This window comes from Anser brachyrhynchus (genome assembly GCF_964034855.1).
Source record: "Anser brachyrhynchus genome assembly, chromosome: 3".
NCBI lineage: Eukaryota > Metazoa > Chordata > Aves > Anseriformes > Anatidae > Anser > Anser brachyrhynchus.
In genome coordinates this window covers 38,300,118-38,315,890 of record NC_137696.1, presented here as the reverse complement: position 1 = coordinate 38,315,890, position 15,773 = coordinate 38,300,118, and the positions used below count along the sequence as shown (strand labels likewise).

The following is a 15,773-nucleotide window of genomic DNA, read 5'->3' as shown; positions in this document are numbered from 1 at the left end:
ACCACCTTCCCTTGCAATTTTGATGGCTCTGCTCTCTGCATCTCCAGCTGCTGTAGGAGCATTCTGGGAATAATTACAGCAGCTTGACTAGCTTTACCAGAGCAGCTTGACTATCTTTACCAGAACTGACAACTTACAGCACTCAGTCTTCTCACTGCAAGCAACAGGACAGCCCAAGAAGAGGTGCAGGTGGATCACAAAACAAAACCAAGGCATTAACACTAAACATGGAGCCTCGATCTTCTGCTCTGTGACAGAAAGTAACAGTCTAGAGCTGCTTTATTTTGCTCAAGTCGGTCACAGCCAAGAATACAACCATACTAGCTAAAAACAGTTAACAGAAGAGGTGGCCTAGGAACCATGACCTGCATCTCTTTCTCGTCATGCTGGATACCAGCAGAGGAGTTGAGTAAAACCCTTGGCTGCTCTCTACTCCCACAGCAGTGGCATGTAGGCTGCTTTAATTTACTCTGTGCAGGGGGGAAAAAGAGGACTAAATTCTATTCCAGAGGATGATTTTGCTCCCCTTGCCCTTCTGTAACATTGCAAGAGAGTAATAAACCAACATAATATTACATGAAGTGCCACAGGAAAACCTATCTCACGTGCTATCTCCTGCCCTTCCTCAGGGAAAAAGAAGTCTGTGTTCTGCAACACATTAAGCAGACATTCTTGCTGCTGTAGTTCCAGTCTCAGGGGAAATGAGTTATCAACTCTAAACCTGTCACTGCACTGAAGAAATATAATCTTAGCATGCTTTGGAACACACGGGTTTGGTGGACGGTTGTAGTTTGGTTTTGTAGCTGCTTTTTTAAAAGAGACCTGCTATCATTACTTACTACACTTGCTACTTTTGAAAAAAACATTTGGGGTTTACCAGCCTAAAAAAAACACGAAGAAAGTGGGCAAAGACAAATTATCTAAGGGCAAAAATTAAGATCTTCACGCAGCTTCCCTTAGCTAAGAATTAGGCATTTATTTCCACTCTTGGCAAGAATTAAGGAGTGGCAGAGACCTTATATCTTAATCTGCTACTTGTAATTTCTACCAGTAAAACATATACATTTGGAAAAAAAATAGTAACAGAATGCTGGTTGATATATTTCCTCCCTGCTCACATGGCCATTATAAAGTGTAAAGCAAACACACAACCCTCCCAAAAGCCTATCTGCTGCTTAGTTAAATCTCTACCACAATAATAATAAAAAAAAAAAAAAACACCATACTGTATTTTGTCTAAACCATGACTTCCACTTTTAAAGTTTTCTGCAATTTTTAAGTACTTGAAGGCTGCTTCTCCTTTCCAAACAGAGCCACAGGTGTTCAAAGAAACCTGAATATTTAAAAACACCAGGATTTACAATAAATACTGACAAAATGCCAGCAGCTTTTCCATGGCTCTTCTTCCACCTCCTGTTAATAAAGCTCTGCTCTGCAACAGACTTCACCCAGGAGAAAGGCCTTCCTGCCAGCCTCCAACATGGCAAACTGAAGGTTGCAGTATCAAATGAATGCCTGGAGTTAATTCATAATCCTTTGAATTTACTAGGTATTTCTGCCTGGTTTGAAGTAGTGTAAAGAAAGAAATATTCAAATAGGCTTACTTACTCCTTATCAACAGCTCTCTAAAAATCAGGAGAAAGGCAGATTTCAGAGAACTAGGTCAGGAAGGAAGGAAGGAGAGGTAATGCCATATTGTACCATTCAAACACACAAGTAAATCCCCCTCCATTAACTCACCCCTCCTCCTGAGGATCTGGAGTCAAGAATCCAAGGCCAGCCTAGAACTTAAGGCTTCCCAGTCAGTGCACTATGCTACAGCTCTGCCAGCACAGGGGATCAGTACAGTAGATAAATCATTTACTGCATGCCTCTGGAAACCATAGCAAAAAAAGAAAGAAAAAAAAAAAGGAAAAAAAAGAATACATAAATAAAAATATACATGCCATTTCACAAAATTGCAAAACAACCTCTGTCCACCAATCTGCCTGCACATCACATCATAGTCTACACCATCCATTTTGTTTCTGCCCATTCCAGCAGTTCCAGGAGTACCTTTTACTCCTACCTCAAGAGACCACAAGAATCTTTTTTCCAGGGTGGAATAGAGCACCCTGCTCCACTCAGGCACAGAAGAACAATTGACAAAAGGGCATGAAAAAAAAAGTGCTATTTAACTTGTACCACATGAAGGTTCAGCTTCTGGAAAGCTGAAGACAAACACAGGGTAACAACTTTTAGTTTGTCATTTGCAAAGCTCTTGCTTTCCTTTGGTGCTAGCTGCTGCTCTTCATTTGTGGCCAGCTGGGCTCTGCACTGACCACCACCACTAGTTGTAGAAGCAACTGTAGGAGAGCAGATCAAAAGGACATTGGATGGATGTTGGTGTCCTTTCCACCCAAATAAAGTTAATCAAGAGTACATCCCACACAGGTAACACAGCATTCAATGAGGATGTCTGAAGAAGGTGATTGTCCGAGTGAGTTTCTGTTTACCGTTGCATACACTGAGACCTTTGTGAAAATGAATCTGAGCAATGAAACTATCCAGGTGGTCTGTATTCCAAATCAGCACCATCTAAATGCAGAACTGTGGAAAAAAGCAGCCTTCTCTCAGCATCTCCCTTCCCTGCACTGCTATCCTTCAACACAAGGCAGGCAAGAAACACAGGCTCCCTCTTCCACTTTAGATTTACAAGGCACCAAGCACTTCACTGAAAAAATTAGAAAGAACACAAGGGTAAAAAATAAAAATAAAAAAATTAGCTGTAAACTGTGAACAAATAAGCTTAGATATATAATCAGAAAGACATTTATAGAAGAAAACCAAGAAACAGCTACAAAGGAGTTCATTTAAAAATAAAAATAGGATTTAAACAACCTACTCATTACCCAACTTCCACTTTAAAAAGCATCAAAAGTATGTCAAACCCTGTTTTCTTTGGTTTTGACAGCAAATGGTTATTTGAAGAAAGTAGGGCAATGATACTAACAAATACTTCTTATATTCAGTTTATTTTTATATGCAGTAACTGCTTAAAATCACAAAAAGAGGTCAAAGAGCCTCTCTCAAAACCCTCTTCCCTTCTTAATTACCTTTTTTTGGTGACTTGACCACTTACACTAGATTTACAAATTCAGCTTACATTCTTACATTTCTAGTATGAAAACACCATAACAACTCTGAAAAACATTTTGTACCATCTTTACACACAGTCACGGAAACAGAAGAGAAAAGATCCTTTGTCCCCCTCTGGAGGTCTGCATGCTGGTAGCAATTACAGAAACATGAACTCTGCTTGTTTTCCCTCCTCCCCCCAGTTTTACACAAGGCTCAGGACTTCAGACAAACTTCCACTGATGATGTTGACAGAAGTTCTTCCATTGACTTCAGCTGGGAATAAATCAGCCTTTTACTGAGCAGGCTAAGTGCTGAATATCTTCATTGTCTACAGTTTCTCAATTTTATCAGCTACTACAGGAGGTAGAAACTACTTGAAATAAAACTCTTTCCTAGAGTTAAAAAAAGAAAATCAAGAAGAAAGTCTTGTTCACCACCATATGTTTATTTTTTAAACAATTTACAAATAAAAATGTTATATTTATCCAAGCAAACACATTTAATACTTTAGTCTTTAACAAGCTATACAAATGAGAACCATCACTCTAGAGCTTTTGATAGCACTAGGACCATTCAGGGTAGGCATGCATGTGTCTCTATCACATGAAGCGAGTCCAATTCCTGACACCAGGGTTCTGATCTTCTGCTTCTTCAGAGCTGGTCAGCTGCTGCTAAATGATTTAACACAAATAGTTACTGGATCACAATACAATGAAAGAAAGCCCATTTCAAATCATGTAAGTGACCTCAATATGTCTGGTCCAGGTGTCAGGCCACAGAGCCTTACCGATTAGTCTTCTTCTCCAAAAGCCAGTCGGACAGATTTTCTCCCCTTGCTTACTGATGTGGCATCCAAACACGTGCTTATACAATACAATGAAACAGCTTAAGTACAGATGTAATATAACAGTAATTACAAATCACAAGGACAGATAAACAAAAAAATCAACTCGAATCACATTTCTTGCATTTCAAACAAAAAAAGTAAACAAAACCATGCATTACAGTTTAAAGAAATTTTCAGTTTTAGCTCTTCTGCAAGTCTCCATTTCCTCAAGTTCTAAATTGCTGCTCTTGAGCTTGTCCCAGAGGTTGGGCTACTCGCAATGCTACTGACAGAAAAAGGGTGAGCTGGAAATCATCGAAGAATGATCAAAGAATAAAAGCCCCCAAAATAAACAACAAAGACGCACGCATTATAAACGAGATATTCCATTTTAATAGCAGAGTGTAGAAAAGAAATTGGCAAAAAATTCACATGAAAAACATTTTACACAATTAATTATGTACAGAATAAAGTATGTGTCTGGTTTCTGGTGACTGAAGTTTCACTTTAGTCAAGTCCTACCACAGGATGCAAAATGCACCCAAAACCCTCAACTGGAACAAAACAAACAAAAAAACCATATACATAATCCCAGCTCTGGCTCCACAAATATTGGGGCTGGCTGGGTTCACTTCAACCCACTGGGCTTTCTGCTACGCTTTCAGCGATTCCTGAATTTGTTGTAGCTTCCAAACTACTGTCAGCAGTTTCTGTTTGCTCAGTCTTCTTGGTCTGGATAGTGCAGACTCCTTTGCCTCCCGAGCCACCATTCTTTCCGCGTGTTTCTTTGAGCCCAGGAAGGAAAGTTTCCACACACCCAGATGCCTGACTTTCTGTGCTGCCTCCATCACAGCTCAGTGATGGCATTTCAGCAGCACCACCTTTGCTCTCCTCCGCTTGCAGAAGGATCTCAGACACAGGAGAAATGCCCTGCATTTCTAGAACTGGCATGCCCACTTCTGTACTGTCGCTGTTTGAGGACTGCAATCCGCGCTGCGACACAGCTGTTTGAGAAACTTGGGTGCAAAGTTTATCTTCCCGAGTACCTGAAGTCAATGCAGCAACATCAGTAATTTCTGTTTCATCCACTGGTTTTCCAATGTCCGCCTTGCTAACTTTGCTGGACTCCAGCCTAATGGATGCAACAGCTTCTAGTTTTGAGACTTCTTCCATATTCTTATGTAAAAGTCCTGCTGAAAGGATACTGAGGTGTTCACACTTTCCCTTAGTATTTGCCAAATTGGTATCAGTGCTTTTGACCTCGAGCTCTGCCTTCTCAGACAGAGTCTCATTGCGTTTCACATTTTCTGATCTCAAGGAATCTTTCTTGTGATCCACACTAACATTTGGAGAGAGACTTTCAGATTGCTCAGTTTTAAATCCTGAATGAGCAGTATTCAGACGGAAGTCACTGTTGGCTGCTGAGGTTCTTACAACCTCACACTTTTTTTCTAGGGAGTGGACAGCTTCTTCTGAAAGATGCCCCACACACACATCTGCTGATAAAGCAACTGCTGACTCTTGGACAAGATCAGAGCAAGTCCTAGAAAATCCTGCAGTCCCTACTTCTTTTGCATCTCTCTTAGCAAAAATATCATCTAAGATTACATCAGATCCAGTGTGTCCTAATGATTTTTTTTCAACTTCAACTACTAATTCTACACTGGATCTAAGTTCAACAATGTTTGCTGAGCAGGCGTTGACTAACCATGCAACCCCTTGCCTTTGGGTTTGGTTATGTAATACTGCACGGCCTGAAGGTTCGGGTCTTATCTTTTCTTGTGCTTCTGATGTGCTATTTCTAGTTTCTGTGTCGGTGAGACATGTCTCTGGCTGTATCTCTGTGAATTCTGAAGCACAAATTTTATCAGAACCACTTTTCATTTCTATATTTGGAGTACTGGATAGTTCCCAACCACTTTCAGAACAAGAACTGGTTGTCATGACCTGTTCTTCTCCATTACTGGTTCTGGAAGTGTCACATTCACCAGGACTTCTTGTCAATTCCAAAATCTTATTTTGGGTTTCTGAAATCCGAGGAGTTTCACCATGGACTCCTGGCTGAGGTACTTCCAAAGCTACACTGTTCAATTTTGCATCTTTTAAGGGGGTATCAGTAGAATTCTGCTCTGTCATTACTGCTACTAAAACATTTTCTTTTGAAGTGTTTTGAGAACCACAGAGCAACTGTGGACTATCAGTTTTTGAAGCAGTTCTACTGCTATCACTTAATTTTTCCTCTACCAAATGGGAATTTCCCAAAGTTTGAATTTCATTCCGTGTTTCAGGTAATAAAGTCTTTGGGTGTTCTAAGCTAAGCTCAGGCTTTACTGCATTTACTTCTTTCATCTCTTCATATTTCTCTAGAGTGCCAGGAACATTTGTCTTAGTAACTGCAGTTTTATTTGTGTCATCCTGTCCAACTTTTCCTTGGACTTCCGTTTTCTGCAGATCACAGAATTCCTGCCTGCCTTCTTGCTCTCTGCTTGCTACATCCACAAGTCCCATTTCTGCAGGCATCTGGACACCAGAAGCAGTTTTTGTTTCTGGCAATTCTGTGACTGACCTTTCCGACAGCTCAGGCTGAAGTGTCTTCTTGTTCATTTCAGCCGGATTCTCACCAAGAACCCAACTGCCCGCTACTTGAGTGTTACACTGCCAAGAATCCTCCTCTTTCGACTTAGTCTGAACGTCTGCTGAAAGAGTCTGGAATTTTTGACCTCGGTCCTTCTGAATGCCATTTTCAATGTCAGTGCTCATTTCAGAATGAGGTACTGAAGTTTGCTGAGTAACCGTTTTCTCCATTTCTGAGCCTCTCTTAGCTGAGAGGACCTGGCTAACTTCAGTAGCCACATTCTGATCCTCTTTAAAGGAGGATGAGCTATTACTTGCTCTAGGGTTTGCAGGCAAATCTGCTGGTTTTGCAAGGTTAGAGTTTTCTCCATTTGGAAGCGCAGAACTTGCAAGCTTGCTGTCAGCTGAACCCTTTCCACCACTACTGTAGAAAATATCATAGAGATCTTTAGCATTGGCTGTGGCCAGGCAAGAGTTTCGTTTCTCTACCTTTTTCGCCTGTTCACTAAAAGCAGTTGAAGGTGGTGGTGGCGGAGGGGGCCTCACGAGCATTGCCAGCATTGTCTGCTCACTTTCAGACACACCTGGAGCTACTTCATCTGCAAGGATGACAGCTGCCTGCTGGACTGCGGGTGGAAGGGGTGGGTGAGGTGGTATATCAGAAGTCTGAGAAGATTCATTTTTCTCTGCTGCTTTCAAATCCTCCTCCGACCCCTTTAAAATTACCTCCTCTCCTCCAAAAGCTTTTGAGATGATATCGGGAGGCAGCACAAGATCTGTATTGGTTTCTTTTACCACAGGCAGTGGCTTGGTGGTAGCTCCAGAGGATTTTATGGATAAAAAGGTGTTCAAAGGTGGTGGTTTACTAACTGTTGCAGTAGTAGATTTCCTGAAAATCATGGTGGGGACTGGAAGATTGGGTAGAATTTTTGCTTGGGTTGATGTGGAAACAACTGGTGTCCATGGGCTAGTGTGTGGGATAACAGTTTTCCCAGACAGCTTGATTTCGATGGGCTTGGCATGGAGTTTCCCAGACTGACATTTATTCTCCTCTTTGATTCCTTCCACACCCTCCTCCTTCGGAATAGCTACTCCTAGGCCTTTATCCTCCCCCCTCTCAGTCTTTTTCCAGCTGAATTTCCCAAAGGACATCTGACTTGATTCCTTTTTAGGTTCCTCTTTCTTTTCTTCTTTTTTCTCCTCCTTCTCTTCCTTCTTCAGCTTAAGCTTGATACCCATTTTTCGCCCAGAAGAATCTATTTTGCCTTGAGTTTCATTTGCCCCTTCTCCAAGCTCCGGGATGTTCTTTGTTTCCTCTTTCTTTATTATTTTTGGTTTCTTCTCATCCTTCTCTTCTTTCTGTTTCTCGACCAGTTTCCGCTTCAGCTCACTCTGCCGCCTGCGCTCTGTTTCCAGAACTACAGCCAATCCAGCCTGACGGTCTAGATTTCTCCTCTCTTCATAGAGTGGGTTTTCATCTATGTATTTCTGTGGAAATAAATGGCACAATTTTAGCAACTGGTTCCAGGAGAAAATAAATCAATTCAGCTCTGTTACAGTTTTGCCTTGTTACATAAGTGCCATCTCAACACTGAGAGAGCAGAGAATTTCTTCCTACCAAAAAAACGAGATGCTACAAACTCCACATTCTGTAGTTTAATGCGAACTGAGTGGTGGCTTGCAGCAGAGCTGTCACTCTACTTAAGAGTGAAAATCAACACTGGGACTTGAACGCAATTTAACCTCATGTGGATGAAAGATTAGTCTCTATGTAGTGGGAAGTTCCGCTCAGTTTGTTCAGTACAATATAGTGAAGGTAACCAAATACATACACATCAAGTCAAATGTAATTCTTCAGGAAAAGAAGACAGAGCAAATAGAAGCTAACAAAAGAAATGACACACTCCTGGTACATCAGTTACGAACCTTGTATTTCTCATTGTGGGGATGACTTTTCACATGCTGCTCTGCTGAGATTTGATCTCCAAAAAATTCATGACAGAGCTGGCAATAATATCCAGTGATGGGAATCAGAAACTCAGAGCCTGGAAAGGCCGAAGAAAACAATCAGAGAAACAAAATTTCAAAGATGCCAAGTTCTTAACAGAGCCAAATAAACATATCAAAGAATAACAGCAAAACCTCCAGCAATGTTCCTGTTCACACTTTTGAAGCAGATAATGGTGCTCTCCCTACACTTACAGTATGGTAAACACCACTACCAGGAACAATCACGTAAAGTGAAGAAGCTTGATTAGTATGATTCAAAAAATTATTTTAGTGCTCTTCATATAGCTATCCTCTATAGCTATAGCTCTTCATAGCTCTTCAAAGCTACCCTCTATCCAAATAAGTTAATACTTCCTACAGTATTTATCTATTTACCATCTTTGTGGTGTAGTCTGCTCAAATTCTAAACACCTGGCTTATAAAAAGAACACAAGCATTTCCACTGCAGTTCAGCAAGACTGCACCCCTGGGCCTACAGAACCTGCTGCAGTTATCTAACACACTGCAGATCCTCTCTCGGGCAGACACTACTAAAACTAGGTAACATAAACAAACTGAGATTGATCACCAGCAGGCCTATTTAATCATTCATTGACTGAATGTAAATCATTGATTTGCATTGAGTCAGATTTTAAATCCTATATGAATTTACAAATGACTTACAGCCCCTTCCATATTGCTTTTTCACATTCTCTGTACTCACACTGCACCAAACACTCATCAGTAATTCTTCAGAGACACCTTTACACAAAATGTACTGAATCGAAGAGTCTGTTACAAGACTGTGTGGAGTATTCCACAAGATCTGCTCAAACACAGCAAGCCTTTGTGGTCATATTCTGAACCAAATTCTAATGTTAGCAAAAATCACTTCAGAACTACACTGGAAAAAAGTCACCCAGTATTCAAAATAAAGACTAAATCCTAAAGAGAAAAGAAGGAACCTCTTCTATGTTTTCCTATACTCTTGCTCCATGACTTTTTTCACAAGAAAATCAAATGATCTGCCATTGACCTAAGAATACAGTATCTATATGTGCTCCTGTAACTAGGTAAAGTTTTGAAATAACGTTTTGAAATTCCTTTCTCTGAGTCACTGGAACCTGCTGGAGGGCTAAGGGAGAAGAAACCCAAGTTTTTTAAAAAAATAACATACCTTTGGCAGGAACAGTTATCTTATCGATGCGTTTTATGGAGTCTTGTTTGGTCTCACTCTGGGTCTTCGAAGCCCAAGGTCTGTTGTAAGGATCCAGGGTCTATTTGCACAGTGACAGAGGTATACAGGCTCATATATTACACTAGCACGGCAACTACACTTGTCTTTTTCCTTTTTAACATCCTTTCAGAACACCGAATATTAAAATCAACGTGCAATTATTTATAGGAACTATGTTTTCCTCTTTCCCCTCCCATTCTGCAATTTATTATGAGAAAATAACCTGTGAAAAGGGTAAAATGTAAATGATATCAAAGGACAGGCAAACACGAAACACAAATATCAAACACTAGGTCCCATGTGAACTGAACATAAGCCCCGTTTACATTAGTCGGAACACACCGGTAACTGTACAAACTGCTCGAGTCCAACATTAGGGTAAAAGAATTTAATAAGCAGCTTCTTGGGTTCGTTAATTCAGATTCTCTTGTAAAACGTAGCTCTGTGATGTATGTTTTAGTGTTAATATTTATAGCGATATGAAATGCACTTAGTGAAGGAAGCCTGCCACATACCTGTCTGTGTTTCTTATTATGCATGTGTGTGAAAAAGTCAAACATGGTTCCGCAGATGGTATTGCAGTCTTTGCACCAGTGGTTCCCTGCATCATAATATTCATAAATATTGGCCAACTGGAAAGGATGTTTGGAGGACTGTGTAGAGGATTCTGCTGGCTTCGGGCTTCTACCTCTGGACTTTTCATTAGCTGGTTTTGATTCCTAGATTGAACAAAAGGAAACACTTCTCTAAGACAAGGCAGGACAGACAGAACGCTCTGGAACTCAGAACCTGCCTCCAGCAGAAGCCACACGCACAAAAAAAAAAGTATATATCACCTGCTTTTCAGCGCCCAGGCTAATTCCATTGTTTCAGAGAGCTGGTATTGCCGACTAAGACGCTGCGAGGCCACAGTGAAGAGCTTCCAGTAAGGCTCCCAGATGTAATGGCTGGATGGTTGTAGGCAATCGAGGAACCAAATGAACAAATCCCCTATGGCATGCACCCTTCCCACTTCATGACTTTCACATAAAAATTTCAATAGTTCCAATACACCATACTAGCCAAACAGTGCCCAGAACACCTAAAGGCACTTAGAAATTCCCCTATAAACGCTCAGAAGTTACTGTAAAAGTAGCTTGGATGAAAGCAGAATGAAAAAGGAAGTAAGAGTTAGTTGACTAGAAGCATTTAACGCCATCAGCTTTATCAGACTATTTGAGAGTGCCTGAATTCTCCAGAAAACCCATTGCTTAACCATAATAAAAAGATGGTGTTTTGTTAATTACCTATGCATATATGGTGAAGCATCTTGTGATTTAAGCGTGTGATACTTACACTTGCATTGATTTGTACAGAAAGACGCCATACAGCGATACACAGACGTTTCAGGACTCTAGCCAAAATCAATACATTTTGCTCAGAATCTTGATGTATGCTAACATTGCAGAATAGCAAAACAAATAATCCCCGTACAGTAACATTGCAGAGTAGCAAAACAAATAATCCCCGTACAATAACATTGCAGAATAGCAAAATAAATAATCCCTGATATAGGCAATGAATGAGCCCTGTTAATTTATATTATAATATCACTGGAAAGTAATCGGTGTATTTTGAGTTTTGATTGACATTCTCAATGGCTGAAAGCTCATCATGTTATTATTTCTAATCTGCATAGCAGTCTGGAAAGAACAGCATTTTTCCAGAACTTAGCAGGCCCAAATTAGTTGTATAATTTCCAAGTTATTCAGTATCGGTGTCAAACAAATTTACTTAAGCAGATTTATAATCGTTAAATAACATCTGCCTTACTAGATTCTCTCCTTTTAATAATATTTCATGAAACATACACTGTAAATCAAACAATGAAGACACATCCATGCCACTATGTGCCCCATAGGTATACACGTGCCAGTACAATCTAGCTGTTGGTAGCAGAGTAGGAAGTGACCCAGTGAATATTTGCAAATATTCTGTCTGCAGGAACTTAGCAAAGCTTACATTTTCTTAAACAATGAGAAGATCAACTTATGATCTGCAGGAAATGCATGGAAGGATGTTCATGATGTCTGAAAAGTGTTTTCTTTTATGTTATTTACGTACATACATCCACCCAGTATACCCTATAAAATACTACCTCAAGCAGAACTTTAAAAACAATGCTTCTCAAATGGATGAGTGACAGCCAACTCTAACCCGTTTGTGCTTCCACATTCAGCAAAAAAATAAGCAGCTTCCAGATCACAGAATATCACCTCCACATCAACAGAAACTTGAGATAAAACTCAGATGTAGTTTGGTACAACTAGGCTAGCTTTACCTTTGCACTTTGTAACTACAATAGACAAACACAAGCTGGGCAGCAAGGGACCAAAAGGTAGCTTGCAAAGATGCAGAAAGGCATAAATGTTTTTGCCCTTAGGTTGGCCAAGTAAACTGACCACAGTGTCCAAAGGCCCACACCTTCTTTTTTTTCCACTAAAATATAAGTTAACAATCAGAATGACAAGGTGAATCTTAGAGACTCAGGGCAGTGTCCTATGTGCCTGCAGATATCTGAAAATATTATGTGTTCTTGATCAGAACTGAGAATTCTCCATGTTAAAATAAGGAACTACGAAGAAGGATCAGGTCATTATGGGTTCAGACAACACAAACAATGTAAGTTAAAATAATGTAGGATACATTCACACATGCCATATCTCAAGAAAAGAAAACAATGTAACTTAACGCAATGTAGGATTTAACAGACATTCTTGTCTACTTTAGTTTTACCATGTGACGTCTGATGCAAATAATTTGTAAAGATAAGTGGATACTGGACACTGGTGATGTTTCAAGAAACAAACAAACAAAAAAAAAAAAACACAAAAGAAGCCTTAAAATAAAAGGCATCTAATGAGTTCCCTGAACCAGACCATGATGAAGCATAAGGAAAAGTTTCCAGGGTTCACAGATCTGAGTTGCCTTGTAGGAGTCACCTCTTACCCTACTAACACTTTCACCTCCACAAAAAATACACAGTAAGGTCAGGCCTACACAAAAAGCATCTGTCATCTCCCATCATCCATACCAGTTACATAATTAAGTATATATAGAAAAGCGACATCATTAATCTCCTGAACGCACACATAACCTTTCAGATGCTACTAACATCATACCCTACTTTCAGAGTAAAAACTTTCTGGAACATGTTAAGTTTTTTCTTGTCTGTTAACCTCTCAGAGACCACGTCAGAGAGACCATAATGATACATACTGACATTTCGTAAGAAAAACTTATAGCACGTATGTAATAATCATGTTAAGACGACAATCATATTTAAGTCTTGCCCTGATTTGTTAATATCATCACCTGGTGAGAAGACTAACATGCTCCAAACTTGCAGAGCGCTCAGACAAATATTCCTTCCTGGCAGGCCATGCCAGAAATGTTGTAGAGAACGAATCTGTCCTCCTGGTATGGAGTTGAGACCTAACAGCTGCGAACACTTACGCTACTGTTCAATCCAACCAACACCTCAGCAAAACCAAGAGCAAAAACAGTATGTGGTACCGAACTGCACAAACTCTTGAGAGAAATTATAAAGAGTGATACATTTACTCTCACCTGCATACACAATCAAAATCAGAATATGAGATGTGGTAACAAATGACATCAAATGAACCTTCTATTAAATGTTTGGGAGCAGCTGTTTCACCACTGCCCTCTTCTCTTAGTGGGAAAATTATTAGCATACAAGCCAGAAGATTTTACCTTATTGGAGGAAGATGCCTTCTCCACACCTTTTGCATTTTCTGACTTGCTGTTCTTTTCTGAGGAATCTTTGGTTTCCACAGATGGTTTCCGGGGTTTTTCAAATATGTTAATCCCCAGGATCTGTGCTACTTTGTCAAGCTCAGACTGCTTCTTCTCAGCTGCATCAGATTCTTTATGGAGCTCTGAAATCTCCTTCATAATATTCTCTTGCAGTCTGTTCACCTCAACCAACAAGGGGTCTTTGTGTCCATCTTTCTCACGACGTTTCTTCCTCAACATCTCTCCTAAACCAGTCAAGGAAGTAGAATAGTTGGCAATGTAACAAGAAAATTGTCTCAAGATCTGTATGACTATTCCAGCAACAAGTAAAATACCAACGCAAAATACTACAGTTAAATGTTGACCTTTGTGAAGGTGGAACTGACTCTTAGGTACAGCATCACTAAATCGGCAAAATCCAGCTCTATAAGGGTTGTCTTTATATACACCCCTAACAGAGGCACCATAATCCTCAAGAGAGAGGATCAATTTAATTACTATTTCGCTGCTTGACCAAAGAAGCAAACATGTTTTCGAAGTTAATCGTACATTATAACCTGAAAAGATCATTTTCCAGAGGTGAAAATTATTATTTACTTGGATCAAATGTTTTAAAATAATATAAGCTCACTCTGTACAGAGAGGACTTTTCCTTCTCCAAATAAGATTCATAAAAAATTGAAAGACATGCTCACATGTCTTCAGTTGCTACTTCTCACTTCTTCTAAAAAAGCGCTAAAACGCACAAACTGCAAGTCTTTTAACCTATCAAGCTGCTGAAGAAGATGCAAGAGCAACTGCATGCTTCAGTGTAACAGTCAAATTTTGACATCATTAATTTTAATACATTAATTAGGTCATTGCTTTCTCAAGAATTCTGCACTGCCAAGAGTATGAAAATATTAGTTACAAATTATAGCCTATATATTTTGGTCTTCGCTTCTCCTAGCAGGAAGAAAAAAAATGCTGGTAGAAAAACAAATGGAGGGTAGACTTGCTGTACCTTGCTGTTTACGAAGCCTGTCCAATTCAGTCTTGAGATAATAGAGCTTCTTTTGCCGTGCTTCTCGTTCATTCTTCAGTTTTTCTCTCTCTTCTATCACCTAAACAGATTGCAAGAGGACTGGATTTTCTTCTCTTCCCAACACAAGTTAATCACTCTTGCAAAAATGACAGCAAGACCTCAGTGTGCCAGTCACAGAACACTGCTCACTGTTCTCAGAATGTTCCCGTGTTTGTAATACAACAAATAGTTCTCTTGATTTGCATCTGTAGGTAACTTTATCTATGCCCATGCTTCAACTGTGTATGAAGGTGTTTTTTCTTGCCCTGATTCAGACAGACCAACTTAATAGCACTGTTGCTGCCACTAGCAAGAACCACCGTAGAAACTGTAGTTCTGAGTTTTGTAATTCAGCCACTGGTAAGACAGAAAACATTTCTCATTCTAATGTGTTAGCAGGCTATGCCACCTCCTTTCTAAATGTGGTAATTTGGCTAGCGTATTTCTCCAATGCTCTTTTGTTTTTCCAACAGCACTCAGACTCAGCTGATTACCTTCTTACAGGGCTCAGCAAGACCAGTGTTAAACCGCTATTCAAAACTCACGCAGCATCTCTACAGCTCGTATATTCCATCACTGACAAAAGACTTCACAGCCCTTCACCTTGCCTTCTGCTTTGACTCTGTTCAATTTTAGCTATCTCTCAGGCTTCTGCCTCAACCTGATCTTAACTGTACCACCAGATGTATTTTGCAGGCATAAGTGTCTGAAATTAAACACCTGGATGAAGTTTGTTTCTTGCTCAGTAAGGTAAAGACTAGTAGGAGGAGCTCACACACCCAATTTTCACCTGTTTGCATCCATTCTTACCAAAGGAAACCAGGCAGTATGCTAAAATAAAACCTGAAAAGTTCCTTCAGTTTCCTTCCCAACATCATTTTTCAAGAGACAAATCCCAATTTTGTTTACCTTCACAATGCTCCCAAAGCTTACAACTGACTCCTCCCATGAACAAGCTAGAAACGATCCAAGGCCTTGTCTTCACTAGAGGATCACTACTATTATAGCAATGTAAATGTTGGCAGGATCCTTAGATCGTGCCTGCAGTAATCACTGTATATACCAGGGGAAGATGTTCCACCAACACAGTTAGGCCACTTCTTGAATAGCACAAGATGATGATGACGATGATTATTTTTAATCAGCAAACCATCGTTCTGTCATTT

General features: G+C 39.9%; 1 protein-coding gene across 1 annotated transcript in view; it reads right to left on the bottom strand.

The window, feature by feature from the left end:
- Positions 1 to 3,544: 3,544 nt before the first annotated feature.
- Positions 3,545 to 15,773, bottom strand: part of ZNF318 (zinc finger protein 318) — a 26,093-nt gene continuing 13,864 nt past the window's right edge. Inside the window, exons 5-10 of the mRNA XM_080588419.1 lie at positions 14,548 to 14,647; positions 13,503 to 13,789; positions 10,262 to 10,465; positions 9,687 to 9,786; positions 8,447 to 8,565; positions 3,545 to 8,008 (exon numbers count right to left, since the gene is read on the bottom strand). Of these exons, the coding sequence (XP_080444545.1) occupies positions 4,580 to 8,008; positions 8,447 to 8,565; positions 9,687 to 9,786; positions 10,262 to 10,465; positions 13,503 to 13,789; positions 14,548 to 14,647 (4,239 nt within the window). The 3' untranslated portion in view covers positions 3,545 to 4,579. The remainder of the gene's footprint in view (positions 8,009 to 8,446; positions 8,566 to 9,686; positions 9,787 to 10,261; positions 10,466 to 13,502; positions 13,790 to 14,547; positions 14,648 to 15,773) is intronic.